The 25,965-nt window shown below is 42.8% G+C and overlaps 1 protein-coding gene across 6 annotated transcripts; it reads left to right on the top strand.

The window, feature by feature from the left end:
• The first annotated feature begins 1,786 nt into the window (after positions 1-1,786).
• Positions 1,787-24,894, top strand: septin6 (septin 6). 6 transcript variants are annotated; one of them, XR_010329170.1, is made up of 11 exons: positions 1,787-1,940; positions 4,688-4,802; positions 7,716-7,911; positions 9,515-9,701; positions 12,623-12,784; positions 14,387-14,483; positions 16,056-16,224; positions 16,558-16,690; positions 16,850-17,040; positions 18,676-18,729; positions 20,152-21,164. XR_010329170.1 is itself a non-coding variant. In XM_064329244.1 (10 exons), exons 1-10 carry the CDS (start codon positions 1,911-1,913, stop codon positions 23,228-23,230), a joined length of 1,290 nt encoding a protein of 429 aa, XP_064185314.1. In that variant the 5' UTR covers positions 1,787-1,910; the 3' UTR covers positions 23,231-24,894. The 6 variants fall into 6 exon arrangements, 3 of the variants coding, with proteins under 3 accessions (XP_064185314.1, XP_064185311.1, XP_064185312.1); XR_010329169.1 differs by lacking the exon at positions 18,676-18,729 and adding an exon at positions 18,172-18,228; XR_010329168.1 differs by lacking the exon at positions 18,676-18,729 and having other exon boundaries at positions 16,850-18,228.
• Positions 24,895-25,965: the final 1,071 nt, after the last annotated feature.

The following is a 25,965-nucleotide window of genomic DNA, read 5'->3' as shown; positions in this document are numbered from 1 at the left end:
CAAGCTCATCCATGTGCTCGTCATTCTCGCTATGGTCTTGACCTGACTGCAGCTTGCCGTCGTAACTGACATGAGTGCGCAAATGCTCACCTTCGATGGCCATTGGCATGCTGGAGAAGTATCCTTTTCACGGATGAATTCTGATTTCAACTTCACCAGGCAGATGGCCGACAATGTGTATGCCGTTGAGTGGGTGAGCTGTCTGCTAATGTCAGTGTTGTGAACAGAGTGCTCCATGGTGGCAGTGGTATGGTATGAGCATAAACAACAGACAACGAGCTAGTACAATTTATTGATGGCATTTTGAATGCACATAGATACCATGATAACATCCTGAGGCCCATTGTCATGCCATTCATTCACCAATATCACATGTTTCAGCATGATAATGCCAGGGCCCATGTTGTAAGGCTCTGTACACTATTCCTGGATGCTGAAAACATTCCTGTTCTCCCTGTGGCCTGCATACTCACCTGACCTGTCACTCACTGAGCATGTTTGGGGTGCTCCGGATTGGTATGTACAACAGCACGTTCCAGTTTTTGCCATAACCAGCAACTTCGTACATTCCACCAGCCAAGCTAAACAACCTGATTAACTCTATGCAAGGGAGACGTGTCACATTGAACGAGGCAAAGGGTGGCCACTCCAGACACTGACTGATTTTTCACTTGCAGTTTTTTATATATATTACTGTATTTCTTCTGAAATGACCAATTACTTGTATCATTTTTGGAATGAATCAACCTGCTATTACAACATTTAACAAGAACTAAAAGTCTGCAGATAAGCTCGTCTTGGAATTGTATTCATCAAAATGTATGATAACATGCACAGCACAATAAATGAGCTATCCAAATGACCCATAGGTCAAATAATTTGGACAGGTTTGTCTCCAGCAAACAGAAACACTGTGGGCAAGTCTGTTCCACGTTTCAGCGTAAGAGAAAAATGTCCTGTTAGTATCAGCATTCTTATGTTCTTTTGACCATGTGACCAGTCTGTTATGTTCTGACATGTATTGCTGCTTTTGGGAGTTCTATTGGAGCACTTTATTTCACTTGCAAGGTTTTGGGGATGGTCAATGTGTGCTGAATATCAATATGTCTTTCTGTAATTACTATTTAAGTTATTTATTGTTTCTAATTCAGCATTTTCCCAAACAGACGGAATTCAAACTTATTTCTGGGGTGTCTGATTTCTCAGGCCAAAAAATTGGTTGGGTTCATTTCATTCATTTATTTAAGACAGATGCGCTAAAATTTCAGCTAGCCTAGATAATTATCAGAACCCTTGAAAAAAGAATACAATTGTCTATTCATGCTTTAATTAAAATTATTTGACATTAGTTTAAGCAAATAGGAAGTAAAAAAAACAAAAAAAATTAGCCTATGCCATGAATGTGAACATAAAGATATGGTTTCCAATTTTTTTTTCTTTTGAAAATCTGTTTATCGTAAGAATATCATCATAATTACCCTTAAATACAAAGATAGATCCCATTGAATCGAACATGTTACGTAACATGTAGGCTATTTATTCCCTATGCTAAATTGCTGTCGGCGAGCGCTACTTTATCTTCGTATTTGTACAAATGAGCTTTTCTTGCTCTTTTACTTATAGAATGAACCATATGGCAAAACACGAGGGGTGAGATAGTGTAAAACTGCCTAATTAAATGTTAACCTTCAATCACTTCTTGAATTAGAAAGATGACACATAATACTAGAAGTAGAACATTAGATTTTATTGATTCGTGTAATTACATCGATATTCTTTCACGTGGGCCTACGTCTTTTTCACATGACATGGTACAATCCCCGGTGTACGGTTTTTTCTCTGTTCCCCTCGATGCGGAGAGCTGTGCCTGTCTTCTGTTTCCTGTTTAGGTCTCGATTGAGAAGCTGACCATGGCGGCCACTGAGATAGCACGGCAAGCGGTGAGTAGGCTACTTGGTCGTTTTATGAGAAGAACCGAGTCCGAACAATGTACGCGACTATAATTTGTGCGTGGATGTATGTAATACTAGAAATAGCTCCAACGGTTTTGTTCTGTATTCGTAAAATCTCCTCAGCACCTTAAATGAATGCACAATATTACAGATTTTTAAAAACAACATCAAAAAACAACAGTAACCATTTGGTTTGGGAAAATCTATATTTATTTTGATTTTATGTATTTGTTGGGACCATTTATTTTCACGGTTTCGAGTTAACATGCTAGCCACACTTGGAGTAGGCTTGCTACATCATTTTAGCTTTGTAACGGATTCAATTTTTCTGCTATAGCTGCCATTAAACAGCAGATATTCGGTTTAGCGCTAGCGAATTTTCAGGAATGGTGCAGTGCGCGTTTTAGTGCGTATACCCTTCTAAATGCCATCTGTGACTAGCTAACTGCATGATAATGTGTTTATGGTCGTCGGGACGGCCGGTGTTAGATTCCGTTATTGCATTGTTCTGGTCCTGTCAGTCAGTTCCGTTAGCCTACTGGGCGTTGTCTATATAGAATTGGGCAAGAACACTGTCATAAAGAATATCAAACGCGACTGTTTCTGTGAAATTAATATGTATATGTGCTTTTGTTCATACTTCCATAAAGTATAATATTTTGTTTGGTCATCATGATCTGGTATACCCGTGCAGGACATCTGCCCCTATGCGTCTGCCTTGAGAACAGTGGCACATTGTTGCAGTTCGTAAATGAAGTGTAGAATGCAGTGAAGTTTTGATGGACGTAGTCCAAACTTATGCTGTTGAGAATGTACCCAATGGGGATAAGTGGTGGAGCAACTCAAAATAATGTTCCTCCTGGGGCAGATGTGCCTTTGATCTCATGTAGGCAGAGCATTCGGTTCTGGAATGTTGCACACGCAGGCAGTCGAAGACGATGTTTGTGCGGTCAACACAAGTATTCCATCTGTTTGGCATGGCGCATTTTTTCTAATTAAACTCCGCTGTAAGTGCGTTTGTTCTCCAACAGGGTGCTATTGAAAGGCTTCCTCTCCCCCAGTTTTAAATTGCGGGCTTGTTGGTTTGGCCGCCTGGGCTGTTTGCCTCACAAACATGGTTTCAGATACACACTCACTCCCACAGGCAAGGCTACTTACATGGCCACAGGGCTACCGCACAAAATTAATGTTCTTTCAGCGTATATGTTTGCTTAACTCTCTCTTTGCTTAACTTTACCAAAAATTGTGCAGTATATGGGTATTAACATAATTGTTTGATTTATCACTTCCCTTAAAGTATGATCCTGTACCAACATATATTTACAGAAGAGAGTAACATGAAAACTCACGTAAAAACTGAGTTGTTTTTTTCCCTGAAGATTGTCAGTGAGGATTCCAAAGCACTAAATCAAGGATTGTATTTGTGGCGATGGGTATATTGCACGTCCTTCCCACAATATTTAAGGCTTCTTCACCTTTGGGTTGTTGTAGGCCTCTTTTGTTGGAAATCATGGCTTTGATTTTGCTAGTGTTGCTGCTGTTTTGTAGAAAGGATAACTTTGTTCTTCTGGGAATATGAAGGCACAGTGCATGAAACTTGTGATCTAAATTCCTTGATTTCCTACACAGTTCCTCTTGTGACTTCCTAAAGACAGGCATTAATTCATTTCTTCTGTTGGTGTCATTATTTGATCTGATTTATTTTAACGAATGAGTAGATAATTAACTTTGGTGTTTTACGGCCAACAATAAGTGTGTAGATGTAGCATAACATTTAACTCAGAGCTCTGGTGAGTAGATTTAATATTTGCTCAGCTTTTTGTCCCTTGTCTTATGCAGTATGATTAGCAATGGTTGCTGTGTGGGAGGTGTTCCAAGCACAGGAAAAAAAGTGAATTGCATAATTTTATATTTCTGCTATGATAGTACAATGGTTTCCTCCCAGATGTACACCCAGACATTCACACACACACACAAACACACACATGTAGACCACAGTGATTATGGCATTGTAATTTTCTGTGTACAAAATCAGGGTTTAAGCAGAGTGCCTATTCAGCTGCAAATTTAAGAACTCAAACAGGAAACAGGAAGTCAGTTAAACAGATACTTGACCATTTTGTAGATTGTTGGATTGAATCACACTGAACGTAGAACTAAGAAAAATAAAGAAAACCATGTACTAAATAACAAATAGCCTATTATGCAGAATGGGCTAAAACATTGGGACTGTATATTTTCCAACCTGTCCAGGAACTACAAATGGACATGATCTGCTTAGCTATACCTAACACAGATCTTGTTTATTACTGTGATTGTACTAGTCAACTGAATGCTGCGAAACATAAATTAGGCCTAATGAATGAAAATGGAAAATAAAAATGGTAAAACATTGATTTTGGATTTGCTTTCCTGTAGGCTATATCAGAATATTATCCTCGGAGAACAAAAATAACGTAGGCCTAGTTGGCATTGTAATCATCAAATTATGATCTGCTATGTTGTCATTATTTCATTCATACTGTACATTACCTAATGACAGTAGTGGCTGTGGATATTTGCAGTTAAGCTTTTAACTGATTGAACCTCTGATCCTGTTATAATCTGAATTAATGTCTTAATTGAGGGAGATTTATTTTTTTTCATTCTGGACAATTGAAACAGGATTTGGTGGAGAGCCAATGAGAAGTGGCCAGGATTGTGGGTAACAGTGACTGTGTTCTCTGCTTTTACAGGGAGAAGGCGCACGCTCAGTCCCGCTGTCAGGCCATGTGGGTTTTGACAGCATGCCTGACCAGCTGGTCAACAAATCTGTCAATCATGGCTTCTGCTTCAACATCCTCTGTGTGGGTGAGTCAGACGCCTTGCGTCAGAAGTCTTTTATCCGCTTTTATTCAGTTCCTAAAATTTCATTACATTTTCAGCTCTCATTCATTGTATTCAGCTCCTTTTACCCCACTCCCCACCACCCACATCTCCCATTTCACAATTATTTAGTGTATTTGTTCAACCTGAATGGACAATCTCACCGTTAAATTTGAACAATCAGCTCTCTTTGTTATCTGTCTTGTAAGGTCAGGTTAGGGTTGGTCTTCTAGCCTTTTGCTTGGCCAGTGCAGTGTAAACACAGTTGCTGTGACGTCTGACAGTGCTCTTCCCCTAAGTGGAATGCGTGTCATTCCCTGGGGGAGGCAGTGGGGGTGAGACCCAGCACAGACGCGACCCAGCACAGACGTGAGGCCTGTGCTGTGCGCGAGAAAGCCGGCACACACGGCTTCTGGGAACAGCGATCTGGCCACTTCCTCTTCCAAATCGCCCCAATAACTGTGATGAGACACAGCGGCCAGCGACGCTGACGTCGCCTTTTCACAATGAGCCCTGTGTCTTTGATCTCTGGAAATGAGTTGTTTGGTTTGTGTAAAATGAGGTCCTCATGTATTTCTTTGTGTCCGTTGCAAAGTGATTGAATTTGGTAATGAGTAATTAATGGTCAGTTGATGGTTATGGTGAGCTTGCCTTTTTTTTGCTGATCCAAGTTTTTCACTAAAAATTAAATCTGACTGTATTAATTCTAACAGTTTATCCCTGTATTTGGTGTGTAATTAGGCTGCAGAGAGGTTTTGCCAGTGATTTTGACCAAATGTGAATACGTCTGTCTAGATCTCAAATAGTAAGATGTTGTCACTCAGTCTGTTTGAAAACCTTGCAATGGCAGATTATCAATTTTCTGGGTCAAGTAAAAAGGCAGTTGTTGGCAGTACTGTACGGAAGTGAAGCCTAAATATAATTCTAATTACAGTATTATTTAAAAAATGCTGTATGTTGGAGTCCTGTGAGTTCCTCTGCAGTTTCATAAGCTGCTTTCCAGTTGCTGCCAGGCAAGAATTCTCTTTATGTGCTTATTGAATAATTACATATTATTTAAATAGCATTTGAATTGGCAAGTAAATTGAGGAATCCAATAGCTGTATTATTACTTGTGGTTTGCAGCAGTGATCTGTGGGAAATCTGCACAGCTACACATTTCCCAGAAATTAAAAGTCATATCCAGATCAATTTCAGACAAGCCTCTAAGATCTGTGCGGTTGTGGTACAAAATGGATTAAAATGTTGTGTAAGCAAATATCATGTTTTTAATTGGATTCTCATAATGATTGTGTTTTTAAGTCCTTTATCTGCATGACTTTTAGCTCGTATGATTTGTTAAGAGCGCATTAATCCCGACTGTAGCCCCCCCGCTTGAGTCGGTTTGGACTTCTGCCAAAAATTAAAGTTCCTTCCTGCCAAGCTAAAGCAGAGTGGTTTCTGTGGGGACCAGTGAGAGGAGGCTGTTCTGACCTGAGTTGGACTCAGGAAATGGGAGGCGAGGTGCCGAATTTTGGCCTCTCAGACTCTAGCCTCTCGTTTTTTTTTTGTTTTTTTTTGTCTTGTCGTTTGCTGCACACGGCCTGCTCCCTCTGCTGCTCCCATGCAGCTGAAGTGTAGCTGGCGGGCTGCTGCTGTGCCGTCGAGTGCGAGAGCGGCTCGCTCCCTCGGTGGAGGCGGATCTTCTCACTCACTTTTTCAGGGGAAAGAGGATTCTGACTCTCTCACTCACTTTTTCAGGGGAAAGAGGATTCTGACTCACTCTTTCAGTTTCTGCCGGCGGTGTGTGGTCGTCAGAACTGCATCCGTTCATCAGTGTGTCAGCTCGATTTCTCTTTTTTTCCCCTTTCCTCTTTATTTCACTGTCCCCTTTCAAATTAGCCTTTTCTCTCCATACTACTCAGTTGCTCTTGTATTTTTTTTACTGCTCAGTTGATCTTGTATTCTACAGAATGTCGTAGTTCATCCCGGCAATCTTAGGAGCACAGTAATTACTGAATCGCTGGATTTCTGTGGAAGATCAGCTGCTAATCTCTTTTTGGCTTTTAGGCAGTGCTGTGTGCTCTTGCCAAAAGACACGTTAAAGAGCGGGGGGGTCCCATGGGGATCTGATTTGCCCAGTATCTGTATTCTGAAAAGTAACGAATGTAAAATTAGCATATAATTAACATTCTCTTGGTGTAATGGTTTTGTCTGTATGCTTGTTGTGTAAGCAGGCAGTCAAAAAAGGCGCACAGTTGTATACTTCACATCAGACCCTCTTGAAATGGGTTCAAAATGTAGAGAAACTGGTTGGTGCAAGTTGTACTGCCTTGGTTACAAGGCATTCAAACTACAGACGTTACAAATGTACACAAAATTACAAAGCTTTAGGAATTGAACATTTGTTTTATAAACTTAAATCATAACTTATACTAGGTATACATAATTTATATACACTACATGGCTGAAAGTATGTGGACACCTGACATCCAACAGCTCATCCAAAATGATGGGCATTAATATGGAGATGGTCCACCCTTTGCTGCTGTAATAACCTCCACTGTTCTGGGAAGGCTTCATACTAGATGTTGGAGCTGTGCTGCAGGGATTTCTTTCCATTCAGCCCGAAGAGCATTCAGGCCCTGAGTGGGCGATTAGGCCTGGCTCGCAGTTGGCTTTCAAATTGATCCCAAAGGTGTTGGATGGGGTTGAGGTCAGGGCTCTGCGCAGACCAGTCAAGTTCTTTCACATCGACCTCGACAAAACTATTTACTCTTGCTGTGTGCCCGGGGGCATTGTCATGCCGATATAGGAAGGGGCCTTCCCCAAACTATTGGGGAAGCACAGAATCATGGGTTGTGTATATATATATATATATATATATATATATATATATATAATGCATGTGTTTCACAGGGGAGACCGGTCTGGGGAAGTCCACTCTCATGGACACCTTGTTCAACACCAAATTCGAAGGGGAGCCCACACAGCACAACCAGCCCGGCGTCCAGCTCAAGTCCAATACCTACGAGCTGCAGGAGAGCAACGTGCGCCTCAAGCTGACCGTGGTGAACACCGTGGGTTTCGGGGACCAGATCAACAAAGAGGACAGGTGAGGGTCGAACTGCCGCCGTTCAGGCAAATCCAATGTGGGTGGAAGAACACAGTTGGGCTGTATATTCGGATAACTTTTGTGTTGGAAGTTGATGTTTTTATTTTTTAAATCTCTATTTGTGGAGTATAATGCGAAAAAAAAATGCATTGATGATCACCACTGCCTGTCATAACTTTTATTCTTCAAAATTAAGAATACAAGTTTTACGCAAAGCGTTAGTCAGAACACTTCAGGACGAAACTGGTAATCTTGTGTCAAGCCAGCTGCGGTCATGTGTTTGCACTGCTCTGTTCCAATAAACGTCTGTGTCTCAATGAGTCCTCTGTCCAGAATGATTGGAAAGCAGCCTTCGGTCAAAAACATTAAGGCTGTCTTTAAACCGTAGCCTCGTGTTTAAGATAAATCTCAGGGTTTTCCCGTGGAATTGAGATCCGTGGTCCTTGTCTCCCTTGTCATCTGATCTCCAGTATTCTCTTCGTGGGAGATGAAAAGGGTGATGTCATCCCTTCTGTCTCTTTGTGAGCCCTGTCACAGGCTGGTAATGCCTGAGGATAAGGCAGAGTCATGTTGTGTGAACAGTCATGTAGGCCCCCGTGGGCAGAGTTTTCATCGTTGTACTTTTTTTCGTGTGACTGCCCAGAAAGGGTTGTATTTCCATGATTAATTCTGTGTACCTTTTGTTCTGTTAAACATTTTGGGTGTATGAAGAGTCTTTGTTAAATTGTTATTATTATTATTACTATTTCAAGGAACAGACATGAGTGTTTAACAGTATCAACAGAGACACCAAGTCAGTTTCTGGTGGGATGGCATGAAGCTTCCTTGTTTCTGCATTTGGTTCAAGGTGCTCTTACATCCTGCGGTCGTTAGGACCGAACGGTCGGTCCCAGATCTCCCTTTGTTCCATCTGGCGCCTCTCCTCTAACGAGTCACGTTCGTTCCGTCTGCCACCTCTCCTCTAACGAGTTGTTGCTCCTCCCTCGTTGATGTTCTCTTGCTTTTGTCCCAAACCTCCTTGAGACGCGAGTCATCTCTCATCTCACATTTTACGAGGTCTTTACCACGTTCAGTTTTAAGAGCGTCAGCAGTCGAGTGCGGATTTAAAACAGTGGTGGATGGGCTACGGTTGTTCAGTACGGACGGAGAGAAACGGGGGAATGTCACCTCTGAAACAAGATATTCCGCTTTTCCGGTTCAGGCCATCTGCTTTGATTATATGATTATATGATTTGATAATATAGACAATGTGAGTGTTTCACTGAAGTAAGTCATCCGCGTGCATGTCTTCCTGTTTATCGCCCAGGATCGGGCATAAAGATGCAGATTGAGCCAGGGGTGAGGTTAAAATGCTAATTCCTCGTACCTGCAGCTCCATGTTTAATTAACAGGTTGCATTTATTCAGCACCTTTCGTCTCATCGTTTGAAGGCTCTTTACAGGTGAAGGGGAGGCACTCACCTGGGTGATGCACGGCAGCCGTTTCGCGCCAGAATGCTCACCAGATATCAGTGTTGAAGCGGAGAGCGAGGCATTTGTCAGGCCTGTTAAGCCAGTCGAGCCGTTGAGAGTTTAATGAAGTGTCGTCCCCCCTGTCTCCGCAGCTATAAATCCATTGTGGAGTTCATTGACGCCCAGTTTGAGGCCTACCTCCAGGAGGAGCTGAAGATCAAGCGCACACTGCACAGCTACCACGACACGCGCATCCACGCCTGCCTCTACTTCATCGCCCCCACGGGACACTCGCTCAAGTCCCTGGACCTGGTCACCATGAAGAAACTGGACAGCAAGGTGAGGAGGAGGAAACGGTGATCAAACGCGCATCAGCCCGTGCTCAGTCTGAGGTTTTTATGTTGAGAAGGTTTTAATGAGTAAATCACCACAGATTCGCCTCTCAGGTGGAGGCAGCTTCAACTGGTATGGAAGATTGTGGTGGTATAGTATATTGTCATGTAAACATATTGAGCAGTACAGAGCAGTGAGTTGTAAAATCAGACAGGTTGTCCTTTGTTTCTGGCTGGTCATTGTTCGCCATTTTCTCGACCGTGCACAGATGGGATTCTGTGTTGCGCAAGACTGGCCAGTTGGGGCGGATATGGCCGTGGCTGTTGGCGTCTGTGTAGGATCTGTTGCGTAAAAACCTGCAATGGAGGCCGTTGTCTCGGTGACCGTTCAGTGTTTTTCGAGCAGCTCAAAGGCCTGTATTTGCATAGGCTCCCTTGGCCCTCTGTTGGGGAACAAAGACCCACTCACTGAAGCCACACACGGCCAGAACAGCTGTGCCCACCAACAGGCCTCTCAGTATGGCCCATTGCAGAGACTGCCCTGTGTAAACAACATTATGCTGGTTTATCCTCACTGTCTAAACAACAGCTAGGCTCTGAGGAGGGGCTCCCTGAGATCGGGGGTGGGGAACCCCGTTCCCGCAGGGCCTTTCTGCTTCTATATCTTATGTCAACTTCTGCTCCTAATCGTGTAATTACACCTGAGGACTAGCATTAGACCACAGGGGACTGTTTCAAATAGGGACACTAGAGCAGTCTTCGGCTGTCATTCATGAAGGTTTCACCTTCAATTGAGCTGAACATCATAGGTAATGTAAATGATTAGACCAAGTGGGTCGTGAAATCCAGAAACTGATCTGGTGCTACAGGAGTATGTTTTCTCACCACTGCCGTAGGTAAATGGTATATTAGAGGTCTGTTCTGTCTGAGAATACATTAACGCTGTTATAACTGAATGCTCTTATTCAGATCGATCTATATATTTATGTACACATACAATCCAGTTATATGGCTGGGTATTTACTGGGGCAGTTCCAGTTAAATGCACTTTGATCGAGGGTAAAGTATGGGATCTGCGCTCTCTGATTGGCCCTGAGTGGTGAGTGGGCAGCTGCCAGCATCTGATGGAGCTGAAGCCTTCTTACTCCCACTTGTAGTACGCCCACCTTGGCTCCTGTGCTTCTGGCTCCCACGCTAAGAGCCCTAAAAATGCCCTGGCCTCGGATCAAAAAGCAAACGCAGGTTTCCGAGTCGCTCTGGGCTATTTTTAAAGCAGCCAGCACTAGGGCGCAAAAATTATGAAAGCACCCAGTTGCTTTCATCGCATCGTGTTTGGTTTGGAATGGACAGTGAGAAAAACAGCGGGGTTAAAAATACATCATGAAGCATTTCCGTCGCTATTTACAGTTCATTTTTATTTGGTGGTGCCTTCCCTTTAGCTGGAATTCACCTAAACATTTAAATGTCATCAGACTAAATACCAAGCTAATTTCTCATCCGCCCATCCTGACTAATATGGGTGACTACTAGTCCTGCTATTGCATGACTATTACTAAATACCACAGAAGTGTATCTTCAGTCATCTGTATAGCACTTTATTCTTCATTAATAAAGCAACCTAAAATTAGTTTCCTTTTTTGTTGTGGTTTTTCTTCTTTTTTTCGTTTAAATTTATAGGTCAGTGCACCATTCTTTTATAAGTATGCTGTGTGTTGGGCTCAGTTTATTGTTATCTTAATGATTATTGAGGTACTAACGACAGCGGTATTGATTTAACTTGTGGAAACTGTAATGTAAAAGTGACAGGGACGTGATGCTCTTCTCTCCACACACAACGCACACTTGTCTGGTGCAATGGTGTCAACTGAGGCCTATGAAGGCACAATTTTTTAACCTCTCAGATTGGTTAGCTTCAAGACATACATCTTGAATCATTCAGCTCATCTTTGATCTGATAATGGTGCTGTTGTTGCAGTGCCAATACCGAGCCCATTCTCCCCTTTCTTCCCTGGCCTGGTTCTATTCCCTTTCCGGTGCTTAGTGTGGTACTCCCTCCAGCATGTGCTAGTGCTTATACTGTATGGCAGTCTCGCATCAACCTGTCAGCATCACTGAAATGCCGCAGCATTAGGTTTGAGTCTTTAGAAAATGCCCGTCAGATGAACTGCCACAGATTCGTTATTTTTTATTTCATTTATGTATCCTTTGTCTTCTCGGAAAAAGCTTCCTATTTTAAGCCAAACCTTCCCAATCGGGGCCCAAAGGACTGGGAGACAACAGAGATCTCTGAGATTATTTTTATCTGGTCCTGGTTGCTTTGTGAGGCTGACTCTAGCTTGAGAGAGTGCCCGGGTCCTGATGTGGTCGCAGAAGGCTGAGGTCTGGTCTGAGACTGTGGGCTGTTTGTTGCATTGTGAGCTGACTCCTCATTGCACTGACTATCATGAGCTGTCTCCTCTTTGCATTGGTAGTGTTCATTTTATGGATTTATTCCTTCTATCGAGTTAGCGTTTAGAGGAGACCTTCATTATTTAGGCTAAATAATTTTCCTATTTTGCAGCTTTGAGTTTTCACGTCGGACAGCACTCCTTAATTATAATATTAATAATTAATAATTATACTTAGTGTAATGTGTTCCTTTTTGCTATGCAATTTCAATTTCTGATTTTTGAAAATAATATACAGTTTGCCCTCCCCAAACCAAATGCCCAAACTTTCCACCTCTTATATGGCATTGCTGAAACTTCCTTGTTTCCTTGAAACGTCCTGAAGCATCTCTTTTTTAGTATTTTTCCCTCACATGGTATTTCCTGATGTTTCTTTATTGCATTATGAAGCTGGTATGTATGAATTGTAGTTGGTGCAATGTGCAGTATGTCATTGTTGCTTCACCTCTCTCATAACCTCGGTGTAAATCCTCCCCTCCAGGTGAACATCATCCCCATCATCGCCAAATCAGATGCCATCTCCAAGAGCGAGCTCACCAAGTTCAAGATCAAAATCACCAGCGAGCTGGTCAGCAACGGCGTGCAGATCTACCAGTTCCCCACCGATGACGAGACGGTCGCGGAGATAAACTCCACCATGAACGTAAGGAGAGCTGCTCTCTTCTCTGCAGCTGCTTCGTGCAGCTCTTCAGTTAGACCCGCTGCACAGTAGCTTTTGCGCTAATTAGCGCAGTTAATTATGAGCATGCTAATTGGGGCTGTGATTGCTAAATTGCACAGTATTAGCAGAGGCCTAATGTGTAATGGTGTTAACAGTGCTGCTTGTGAGACAGAAGGGAGTGTGAGAGCAGGATTTTTTAAAGAGGTTTGTGCTGTGTGTTCATATCAAAAGCTGTTCCACTGGTCCAGAGAGAAATGCTGGCTATTTACTTTAGTTACAGCATAACAAGATGGATGTTAATTATGTCTTCTTCCAAGGTTATTATATCTGTGTAATAATGATCCATTTTTGGGAGCAAGGGAGCTAGCGAGCAAGACTGCATTCTCAAAAAATAGAAAATAATATCTATATATATATATATATATATATATATATATATATATAAATAAGAAGAGCAATTACAAAATGCGCTTAACAGTCTTTGCTGCTTTAGACTATCTTGGGCAGTGCATCCCTCTGTCTGGAGCAGGAAAGCCCAGCACCAGAGGAGCAGAATGGCTGATCAGGATGGAGATGCTGCAGGCAGCACGCACTCACCGCAGGGAAAATGCAAATAAGGAGGATGGGGGGAGAGAGCTGAGCAGGGGGAGTGCACGTTTGCAGCGGAGGCCAGCTGATTTAAATGAGTCATTTTCTCCACGCGTCCAATTACTCTTCCCCCCTCTTAGCGCAAGGTCACGAACCGCGGCCAGCCCCCGCGGGCTCCTCTCTCTCTGCAGGCCCCGGTGCGGGTCGGATGCGCGCCCCCGGATCACGGGTGTCAGAACACATCCGTCGTCCGGGCGTCCGACTGGGGGGGCGATGCTCCCGTTGGCTTCCTCCGCGGCTCTGGTTCTTCAGGGGGGGAGAGGCCTGCGCCTCCTCCCGCTGCTCTGACTGCGCCGCTGAGCTCGGGGGGTTACGACGTGACGCACGCAAGGTCCTGATGGGCCGCTGCCGTCACATCTGCCCCAGAGCTGTCCTGCGATGTCACTTCCTGCCACGACGCTCCGAAGTGGGGAATGTCTGTTCCTCAGATGAACGCTGTGGAATCCGTTTAAGCGATGAAATGGCCGTCGCCAGACGCTGCCCACAGTAACCGAGCGAAGGCTGGAAGCTCTGGTGTGCTCACCAGCTGGTGTGAGACTCGGCACTTCAAATTTCAGAGCGGCCATTTAGAAACAGAAGGGGAAAGCAGACGCAGCTGTGCTATTTTCCACATACTTTTCCTGATGAACCGAGTTTCTGTGGTCCTGTCGTGGCTGCTTGGATTCCTCGGCAAATTTATGCCTCGTTTTGTCGCTGGAAATATATAGGTTTGGTTAAAAAGCAATGTTAACAATGCTGGCTTTCAGGAAGTACTCAATAATTTATGTTGGACGATATTGGTATGAAGTGCGTTTTTAACTGTCCCACATGCTCTTATGTGTGGTGGATGTAGCTAATCTGTAAGTGGAGAGTCCAATGAGATGACAAGTTAATGAGTGGGAGGGGCCATGGGCCTCAGACCTTGACAGGAAGTGTCTCTTTGCCTTGGCTCCGCAGAGCCATTTGCCCTTTGCAGTCGTGGGCAGCACGGAGGAGGTGAAGATCGGGAACAAGATGGTGAAGGCACGGCAGTACCCCTGGGGCACGGTTCAGGGTAAGCCGGGCTCACGTCCCACAGAGGAAATGAGAGAGAGAGAGAATTCAGTCCCGCCTGCTGCCCACGTCTGTTATCCAGACCCACAGTACTGGTGAACACACCCATACGCATGGGCACACACATATACTCTCACACTCACACACACTCACACTCAGGCACACATATACACAAACCCTTATACATACCACAACACACAGAGGAACACGTGTACACAAACAGGCACACACAGGGAGCAACTTTAAAGCTGGATATTCTTGTAAGATGAGAAAAAATTTGGAGCAGTATGCACACATTAATGTACATTTTAGAGAACACACTGCTCTTTTTGCCTAGTACATCAATCAAATGGAATCATCCTGGGAAACCGTGTCATAAATTGTATTTGTTCTGCCGTGATTGATTTATCGGCACTGACCCAGTACTGATCCAGCAGACATGGGACAAGAGTGGACTGATTGGTGACACACTTTATTTAAATCGCTTCTAATTAATCGCGCCTCATTGCATTGTTTCTAACATATACTGCAGATAGTCTAAACGTGTGGAAAATTAGATGAATATATGTTCATTTAAACACGCGTTTGTGTCTGTTGTGTTTTATTGTGTGTGTGTGTGTGTGTGTGTGTGTGCGCGTGCATTTAAGTTTGTGTCTGTGTGTTCACATGCATGTGTGATCGACGGTTTGACTTTCCAGAAATACAATAGAGCCTGAAGCTTGCGCTGACATTGTGTGTCACCTCCTTGCTCCTGACTGCACATGACCCGGTGGCTCGTTGGGAGGCTGCACACAGGTCACTGCTGTGGGCTCTGTGCTAATGGGAGTGAAATTGACCAGCTACAGGAAGTTAAAGGAATCCCATGTTTAGTGTATATTTTGTGAAACCACTGTGAAACCACTGTGCTTGGGAGGGTGAAGCCACTGGGCATTTTGAATGGGGGTTTTGGATGCCTTTGGGATTAGTGTCACATTTGTCTCCCAAGTTACACACGTGTGTACACGCACGCACACGCGCACACACGCGCACACATGCATGCACACACACACAATCACACATGCACGCACACACACGTACACACACATGCATATAGGCACACACACACCTTTGCTGTTTTATTTTGGGTTGCCTGCCACAGTGTCATTATATAGCCAGCTGCAGTCCCTCCCAAAGGGATAAAAGTGGACTCTTCCACCAGAAGAAAAAATGGGGAAAACACTAAATTACATGTTTGGCCATGAAGTTACAGGATTTCTACTGGCTTGTGGAGAACCAGAGTCGCTGATATTGTGAAGCTGATTGGTGTGTGATTGATGTGTGACTGATGACTGAGTATTCAGTATTAGATCTAAAAATAAGATGGTACAAATGGGATATAGCATGAGGACAAAGAGGACACTTAGCTCTTGTATAATAGTATTCAAAGATGAATCTGTTGTTTGCAGTAGAGAAAGAAAGTCACTGTGACTTTGAGAGGTTGATAGATGTGACTTATGGGTCTGTTGCTGGCAGTGGAGAACCAGCGCCTCTGTGAATTTGAGAGGTTGATAGATGTGATTGATGTTGTTGGCAGTGGAGAACGAGAGCCACTGTGACTTTGTGAAGCTGAGGGAGATGCTGATCCGGGTGAACATGGAGGACCTGCGGGAGCAGACGCACACCCGTCACTACGAGCTCTACCGCCGCTGCAAGCTGGAGGAGATGGGCTTCAAGGACACCGACCCCGACAGCAAGCCCTTCAGGTGAGGAGGCGACCATCTCTTTGGGTGGAATTATTCTCATTCACTTTCACACATTTAAACGCACCAACGATAACGCTTCGCTCCCCCACAGCATCCAAAGAGCCCACCCCCCCACACACAAACCCAAACCACCTCCCATCCCACAGCACCACCCCCAGAGCGCCCCTCTCCCAGGACTCACACCCCATCCCAGAGACTTTGGTTTAAACCACAGAGCTCCCCATGTTCCAATGTGGTGCCTGCAAATGAAGGGTCCAGTGCAGTCCCACAGTGCTTCCTTCACCACATCTATCCTCACCCTCCACTGTGTGCCTCTGTGTGTGCCCCCCTCAGTCTGCAGGAGACGTACGAGGCCAAGAGGAACGAGTTCATGGGAGAGCTGCAGAAGAAGGAGGAGGAGATGAGGCAGATGTTTGTTCAGAGAGTGAAGGAGAAGGAATCTGAACTGAAGGAGGCTGAGAAAGAGGTGTGTGTGTATGTGAGTGAGTGTGTGAGGGTGGGGCGGGGGAGAGAGAGGAAATGTGCGCGTGCCTGCGACATATGCAGCTCAGCTGTACCCCAGGCGCTCATGTTGAGTACAGCTGACTGAGTCTTGGCCGTTGTGCCCATATGTTATCCCCCACAGCTGCATGAGAAGTTTGACCGTCTGAAAAAGCTGCACCAGGATGAGAAGAAGAAGCTGGAGGACAAGAGAAAGGGCCTGGACGACGAGCTCAACGCCTTCAAGCAGAGGAAGACTGCTGCAGAGCTGCTGCAGTCCCAGGCACAGCAGGCAGGGGGCTCCACCACGCTTAAGAGAGAAAAGGAGAGGAAAAAGTAAGTATTGCTCTCCACATCGTCCAGCCTAGTTTACACAAACGCATAGGCCCTAATGTGACTGTCTGCATAAACACTACCAGACTCACTGGACCAGGGAGAAGGATCATACCTTTTCAATACTGTTATGATCACTTTCCCATTTTTTCAGCTGCCTAGGGCAATTATATGAAGAAGTTGCCCAACATAGGGTTAAATATGTTGAGTAGGACCTTTAAATTGATTTTAAGTTAATAGGAAAGTCTATTTAATTTTATTGTGCTCAGCTGTAGCTGGCCCTAATATATGCGATTCCTGGGTTAGAACAGGTTGCTTTCATATATCCGTGCGAGAATGTAATCTTCATTTTGTTTTAACTGTGAACCCCTTTTACGGAGCACGTAGAAACACGTGTTAGATTTGCAAGCTCAGCTCAATATCGTTCACTTGTGTATCTTTTCTTTAATCTTTTTTTTCGTGTATTGAAGGTATTTTGTGCACAGTTTTCATTTTGCTCCACTCACACCAGAAAGCACTGTCGTTGTTGTTGTTTTTTTTTCCTCGTATTGTTTTTTTGTTCTGAATTGATGCGCCGCGTTGGTGGCTGGCACTAATGGCGTTGACGTGTCACAGTAAAAGTGAGCAATGGAGTCACCATCATCACAGGACTGTTACGTGTAGGTTTATTTTTTCTAGCGGCTGAATTACAAATGCTCTTGTTTGACACAAGAAGTATTTAAACTTAGTCACGTTTGTTTTTGTCTCCACACTTAAGCGTGAACAGCTCTTAGGTGTAGCGGTGAGAATCACTGCTTCTGTAAGTCTGTTAGCATTACTGTACGGTTGGTAGGTTGATAGGCGCAGTAATGTTGAAGTAGAGTACAAGGATGTCTGAGGACTTGGACCCAATAATAGTCCTTTCTAGGCCGCTGCATTTAGTCTGGTTGGAAGCCCAGTGCATTTACACAGGCCTGGAGCGGCAGCATCACTGCGTCTCCCCCAGGAGAGAGCGGTGTCATTTCAGTTTGGGGGGTGGCCTTGCTCTGAGGGAGGAGAGATGCTGAGGTCTCCATTGCCATGAAGGGGAACTGTGTTCACATTGCCACGTTGTTTCCCACTCTGTCGGTAACCACTCCTGGTTGTGTATTCAAGCTGATTTGACCACATCACCAAGGCATTAGAAAGGATGAAGACACTTGCACTGAGAAGGTTCTCTTTGATTTATTTTAAATTGAAAATACCTTTCTGCCTGTGTACCGCATAAGCTTCAGAGCTGATAACCGGATCCTGCTTCTTTTTTTTTCCTTTTCATCATGCAATTCTCATTTTGCCTTCCACACAAACCCTCGTTTTCATCTCCAATAACCATGTGTCAATGGGTTACTGATCTAGCATTGCAAGTTCTCAATATGTACTCATATACTACCTAAGTTCTGTGGTACCACTTGTAAATGCACTACATATTTCATTCACTGCACTTGCATTTCTACCATATAAATAAACATCTAGTCAGTGTATTTAGCAAAATGCAGTGCTTTCCCAGTATCCCAGAGGCCTATGCATGAAATGTCTTGTGAAGGTATGAACATGATGCGACGTTGCATGCATTGCTTGTGTTACATCCATTGTGTTGCGTGTGTGTGTACTCTCTTACAGTTAACCCTTCCCTGCATGCTGCATGCTGCATGCTGCATGACACTCCTTGGCCTGGTAAGGCTCCTTCACTAACTCTGTCCCTATCAGACCCTGGTAAAGGGAGAGAATGGGTGGCCAATCAACAGATAAACTGGAGATTTCACTGAGTATCCGATCCTGAATTCCCCTTTAGAGAAGTTTTTTTTTAAATTTAAGTTAAGATATAATTGTGTTTTCAAATGATATTTAAGCCTCAGTGTGTGGCTTGGAATGTGAAAACAAGCCATTTTGTTGAAATCCAGAGCTCTGAAGAAGCACGTGGAATAAAGGAACATCTCCGTAGGCATGACCGTACATGGACATGCTGTGACTGAGAAACCCACTCTTGCATTTGTGAAAGTTGTAAAATGCCCGTTGACCAGCACGCCTGTGGGCGAGGTCCATGCTCTGAGCGGAAGTAAATCACAGCACTGGAGCCGCAGTCCCAGTGTCTGGCACAGAGTTTATTACTCTCTCTCTCTCTCTCTCTGATGCGCTGTCCTGGCCTCCCTCTGGATCTACAACAGCCTGCCATTGTGACGCCCCTCTGCCCACCGATTAACGTGACATAAAAGACCATTCAGATAGGAGCTCTCTTAATAAAACCCCACTGGCGCAGTGCGGGCCCTGAAGACAGATCTTTGTTCTGTTGGCTTTTTAAACAATATTTTGTCCAGGATCCCCTCCCTCTGCGCCAACAAATTAGTGAACTCCGCGGAGGGCGATGATCGTTCTCATCGATTCCTCTGTGGAGGAGAGGGAGCAGAAGATGGACTTTTCAGCATCTCGGCTGCTCGGGCCGGCGCGGGCTTGTGCCTCCTTATAAACACGGGGGCCAATAGCAGTCTGTTAGGCCCTGATGGAGCGCAGGTCGTGGGAGAGTCTGTGTTTTCAGGAAACAGTTGAGTGGGAGAATGTCCTGAAACGAAGCAGAGGCGAGCCTGTTATCTCACTGCTGTTTCCTTTCAGTCCTTCAGGGGAGGCGGGAGTGTCATATTTCCGTGTGTAAAAGAGAGAGCAGTTTCATAAATCTTTCTGAACGTTAATTAGAGCTCAACTCTCTGTCCAGTGTGGCATTTATTTGAGAGGGTTTCCTAATTAAGGAAACTGCCGATATATTGTGTACCCTCTCCTTCAGGCTTATTATGCTTAAAAGAGTTAGATATAATTAAGAAAATTAATAATAAAACTAGAAAAGGTTTATCCCTTGGGAGACCTGAAGGTGGTGGGTGATTGGTCTTGTATACAAATATCACATAGGAAGGACACAGATGAGAGCAATAGCACCCAAGTTACTTCTCAAAAGCACAATTCAAAAACTGTTTGCATGATAACCTATTAATAACACTAATTATGAACCTTTTTTATTAATAATTTATGGTTATTGAGTATTACATGTTTGTGAGTGTTGGTGGTAACCCATAGGAAACATTAATCATCCCTTTCTTTCGTTTCCAGTTCAGGCTTCCTGTAGACAGTGCTCCCTCTGCCAGCTGTGAATGAGTGTTCACCCCTGTCCTCCTGAGCCATTGCTGTTCTGTGTGTCCTCCCCCCTCCCCCATTACACAACCCAAACATTCCCATGCTCTGTGGACCAAGCCGAGCACAACTGTGAATGGAACTGTTAACTCAAAAACACATTCTGTTTTTCCCCTAAAAGACTCAGTTTTGTTTGTTTTGTTTTTTTATTTAAAAAAAAATTAAAAATATTTTTTTCCCCTCTTAGATTCTTATTTTAATGAACTCCTTACTGTTTTTTGTCTTACCTGTCTTGGTTCTGCACAAGCTAAAGAGTGTGCTGTTAACATTAACACGCGCGAGTACAGTTTGTGTGGAGGCGGGAGTTTGCGGACGGGTTGAAACGAAACGAACATTGGCTGTGTTCTGAGAGCCTGAGGGTACTGCTAGCCCGCTAGTCAGCGCATCAGACCAATGTTATTCTACCCTTTCTGAAGGTGCCAGTCACTCCATTTTCCAAGATTAATGAAGGTTTACAGTAGTATAATGTGAATTAGCATTCTTGTTTAATGTGTTGGTAATGATATGTTACATCTTAATTTATTATTATTATGTTTTTTCAAAAATAGAATTTAGTACATTTGCGTAAATTGGAATAAAGTACCTTCAGGAATGTACTAATAACTGGCAGTGTTCGGTTTTGTTTCGACTCTGCATGTGCAGAAACAGTATTAATGCTCACTAGTCATCTTCAGCCATACCTCGTTGTCTTTTTAAAACAAAACTGTTAGATAGGGAAGCTGTCGGCATGGCAACGGTTTAGCTAAATGTATTTTCTTTGTGTTTTCAGTGCTTTTTAAACCAATTGTGATTTTTTACTTTTTTTATACACGTATGAGCACACTCAGCTAAATATAAGACCAAATAACTTGAAGGGACCAGGATTGCACCTGTATCATTGTTCACAAAAATACTTACCTACTTAAAAGAAAATAAACTCCATTATACACCAACCATTTGGACAGAATCATTGCGTTTTCACCAACATGTGACACACACATGTATTCCCAAGAGTTGTATAAATACATTGCCTTAGAGTAAAACTGCAGCTAAAGTAGCAATACAGTATAGAATACCATTACAGGACCCTGGAAATATGGAAGTTTTGCTTTGTTTTACTGTGTGAATATGTTGCAGAATCTTCATTCTTTATTGGGATTCATTTGACAGAAATCGGCCTTTGTTTTTAAAGGTCACCATTTGGATTATTTGAATGCTTATTACGCCTTATTTATAAAGTTGTGGCTCTCAGAAATAGGCTGTTCTTGAGTGGGACAGTGTACAGTGTTCTCGTCCGCAGCATGTCATGGTGGTGACTGGAGCAGATCAGCTATTTCAGGTTCTGACCCACTGCTGCCTGGACAGACTGGGCTTTCAGTTTCTCCTCCTGTCTCAAAATGCTACGTGTGCACTATTCATACTCTGTCAATATGACTTATTTAAAGGAGGAAGGACTGTACAAGTGACATGTGGTGTTATATCTCACTCTTTCTCTCCCTCTCCCTCTCCTTCTTCCACCTCTGTGCCCTGGAGAAAGGGTTATGTTTATTACAAAACTAAGATGTGAGATAACGTGTGCATCGTGCTTGGTATATTGAATTATGTATTTCTCTGCTTGCAACAACTGTGACAGATGGTTATGAAAGCCAGGAAACCCGTGTCTGTCTTTGCCTGTTGGTTGTTGGTGCTCTTGGTACACTTGGTACTTCTAAGCTTTTCTGTGCACCTCCTGGATCCTTAAGCTGCTGGGGTTTTGCTGGTAGTGGGATTTTGGAGCTTTTTGCCACCTCCCTCCCCCTCCCCCTCCCCCCACCCACACACACAGATAGTTTTGCTTTGTGAGTTTTGCGAGGGTTGGAACCTGGTGTGTAACCTTCCTCTTGCCTCTAACCTCCCTGCTCACTGCCCTGTGTGTATTTACTTTCCTTTGCAGTAATCCCTGGCTCTGCACTGAGTAGTTGCTCCTCTACCAGGCTTTACTAAGGGACCAAGCCCTTGGCATTGTGGGTAATGTGACCCACTGCCCGAGGAAAGGGAGAGAGAGAGAGAGAGAAAGAGATTGTGGACCTTGCCCCTGTGGGATAGCGATAAATCTACACCGCACGCGTGCTTTGTGGAGGATACTGTGTTATCTGGATATATTTAACCCACAGCACTAACAGTGTCGTCTGCCTATTGTGTGACTAAAGCATGTTTCTTGCTTAACTGTTTATGTTTTCCCCCCTCAGATATCAAGGCACTTAATTGCTGTGACCTCTCTCACCTTTCTGAAGTGAACTAATATGCTCCATTCTACTGGCAGCTTCAGTGCGATAGAGCTTTTGCTTTGTTGTTATGCACTTAACTGTGGTGCTTCCCTACCAGGGCAAATTTAATTCCTTTTTGACATACTTGCCATTTACTAAGTCACCACTCTATACGTAGATTGAATCGGTAACATTCAGCTTTTGCCAAGAAAATATGATCCAACTTGCCCTGGTAAAAGGGTATTAAAAAGACTTACACTTGAGAGAACATTTAATCTCTTAATTGTATGCCATTTTGCTCTGCTGTATATAAGCAGCTCAAACGGCAAGGCTACAGTGGCATTGCATAATTTAATTCTGAATATTTAAGTCTTTTCTTGATCCATCTACTTTAGTTGAGGCCATTTAAATGTGTTAATTTTTGAGGACAGCTTACATCCCTCTTATCAGAAACAATTGCTAAGCTACATAATTAATTATGTTTACACTAATTCTAAATGATGTGAAGATTTCTCCTGTTCCTCCATAGTCTGTAGAATAATTATTTAAAATTAAAATGCAACATGGCTACCCCATAGAGAAGCCAAATACTGAAATTTAGGGCAAATAGCATGTGAAGGGTTTCATTTTGCCCTATGCCCTCTGACCCTTGACCTTTCACAGGCGCTTTCACAGGCTGCTCTCTTTGGCTGCTTTGTTCCTTCTGGTAACCCGCACTTCTCTCTGTGTCTCCCTCTCTCTCTTCCCCCCCCTCCTCCTCCAGCTTCTTTTAATCTGTCTCGGGCACCTGTATGAAGAGGAGACTGCAGCTTCCACAAGAACTAGGCACCCGTTTCCTCTTCATTCCTTCCTCATTCTCATCAGCCTTTTGAATTTTCTTTTTATATTCATCTCATCCCCAAGCCCCACCCCTCGCTCCCAAACACCCTCTTCCCCTGTCAAGCACACACATATGTAGGCCTTACATGGTATTTTTTTCCAATAAATTAGAAAAGGAAAGATGGTAAGATCAGCAAATCACCAGAGAAGGTGGAACCTTTAGAAGCTTGACCCTTCACCATGTTCCTCTGTGTGATTGTTATGATATGTTATGTGAGACTTTTACATTTCAGTGATCATTCCCATCAAGGAAGGCATTTGCGGGGTGGAATGAAAGACCTAGCCAGGTTTACCATTTATATAAAAAAACTCCTAAACAAATTACATCTCTAAATAGTAGACACTAATCCTTGGGAGAAGCTCTTTGTCAAAACTAAGAGCTGCTCCCAGAGAGTTATTTTTTTGATAAGGAACTCCCTGTGCAACTCTTGTAAGATTTCAAATGTTTTAATTGTTTTTTTCTCTATACAACATAAACAAATTTGTCACAATGGCACACATGGTAATGCTGTCTAATTTGACCTCAATGCCATGTATTCCCTCGTGAAGTTCAGAAAACATAATTTTGACCTACTATATATTAATTTATAAATTAAGAGTTAATTCTAAAGTTTGCTAATATAGCAGCTAATGCCTAATGTCAGACAGCTATTTTATTTTAAACTTGCCCCAATTTTTATCAAAAGGCTGTGGTTTTAAACCAGGTCAATATTCTAACTGCGATTTTTGCTAAAAATCCAAAGACTGCTATTAAAACAATTTTAAAAGACTAGTAAAAGCAAAAAGGTAGTATCTAAACAAAGATTACTCTAGATTGGTTTTGATCATACATTTGTAGAAATGGAAATAGATGGGGTTAGATGGTACATGTACGTTCTTTAGGATTTAAAAAATATTTAATTTTTGTTTTCCCTTTTTCGGCCACAAAATATATTTTCCAAATGCCATGTAGGCCACATACAGTGCCTCTGATGCATTGTGCTTTGTGTATCTGCTGACTAATCCATATTTTGCGTCTTCCAAGGTATTTTGTTTTACCCTGATTCTTGCAGTTATTTTTATTACCAGCAATGTCGTTTTCTTTGGGAATATTTCAGTGCTACTTTCAGCTGTTCGATATTGAGTTCTTTACTCTTGTGAGGTCACTCCATTTGTAACTTGTGCTTCAGTAATACTTCTTACAAATGGTCCAGCCCCATTTGCCAAATAGCAAAATGAGTGCTATCATTTTTTTCAGTTATAGAATTGGTCATAGTGCATGACCTAAATACCAGATAATAGGAATACATTTATATACATGATTTATAAGGATCTATTTTGTGTAATTAATTATGAAGTATGAAGTGGAGACATGTCTTATGATAACTGATAGTGTTTAAAAATCTTTTTCCCCCTTCCTATGTAAAATTTGTGGTGTCATAAAGTTAGACAGCATCGGTGTCCGTCATGGCCCTTCCTGCCGATGGCCTTGCCATGCCTCAGATTTACATGTGAGATATTTTACTGTTGTATTATTCCATTGGTGTCCATTTTCAATAAAATGTTAAAAACAACAAAACGTGCATGTTTAAAATTTTAACCATACATCCAGCATGTAATGTTTGTTTCAGTTATCACCACAGCTTGCCATTAACAACATAAATCAATAACTTCCAATGAAATGCAAAATTATTAAGCACTGGAAGAATTATAATAATAAAGGAGCCGATTGATATTCTAAGTCTTTATTGTTCCTTGTGGCGTAATAATTTTTGCAGCTGATATATCCTGACACAACAATAATGCATAATGTCATTTAGGCTTAGATAATTAAAGGTATAGTTCACTTTCTCAGTATCTTTAATATTATATACTATCCATTGTTTCGGATTGACCCAAGCAGCTTTTGGCTGGTATTGTGGCATTTGGGGGTTTGTGGTCTAAAGCAAGAAAATACACTTCAAGTAACTACAGAGCTACAGATACAGCAATGTGATATGTCCAGGGATTACATATGAACAGATTTCTAGTATTTACGGTACTTCTTTCCTTGAGTGCAGCAGACTCAGGTTGTATGCACCAGAGGAAATGGTTCCAACCAAAAATAACACTAAACATAATTTTTGAAGAATAACTGGGTAATATACAGTACACACATACATCTCTGGAGGAATAGCATTGTGGTGCAAGCTACTTAGGAGATATTTGAAGTGTATTTTTTTGCTTTGGACTACAAAACTCTGATTGCCCCAGTACCATTTGTCGTAAAACTGGCAAGTCATCAGAACCTTCAGTAAATATAGAAAATGTCCTTTATTGCACACAAAACGCATACTATCAATTTAAATGCTTTAATGCCACAATTCTGCCACAAATCTTCTAGTCCTTTATCATCTTTTCCCAGCTCTTCCTATTGTACACATTACTTAGCTGGTTATATTGGTACGTGACCATGTGAATACAATCCTGATGGCAAATTGTAAAAGATAACCATAGACCTCTAAATGCAAGTTAAAAATCATTCAATACCACCTGCACCTCCTAAAAATAAAGGACTTCTTTGTGTTTTCAATTACCTAAACTGAATCCACTAGTGTTGTATGTCAGCCAGTCATAATCTAAGACTGTCAAATACATTATCTGTGTACTG

The sequence above is a fragment of the Anguilla rostrata genome, chromosome 3, assembly GCF_018555375.3.
Source record: "Anguilla rostrata isolate EN2019 chromosome 3, ASM1855537v3, whole genome shotgun sequence".
Lineage (NCBI taxonomy): Eukaryota > Metazoa > Chordata > Actinopteri > Anguilliformes > Anguillidae > Anguilla > Anguilla rostrata.
Note: the sequence above shows the minus strand (reverse complement) of the source record. Positions and strands in the feature narration are given on the sequence as shown.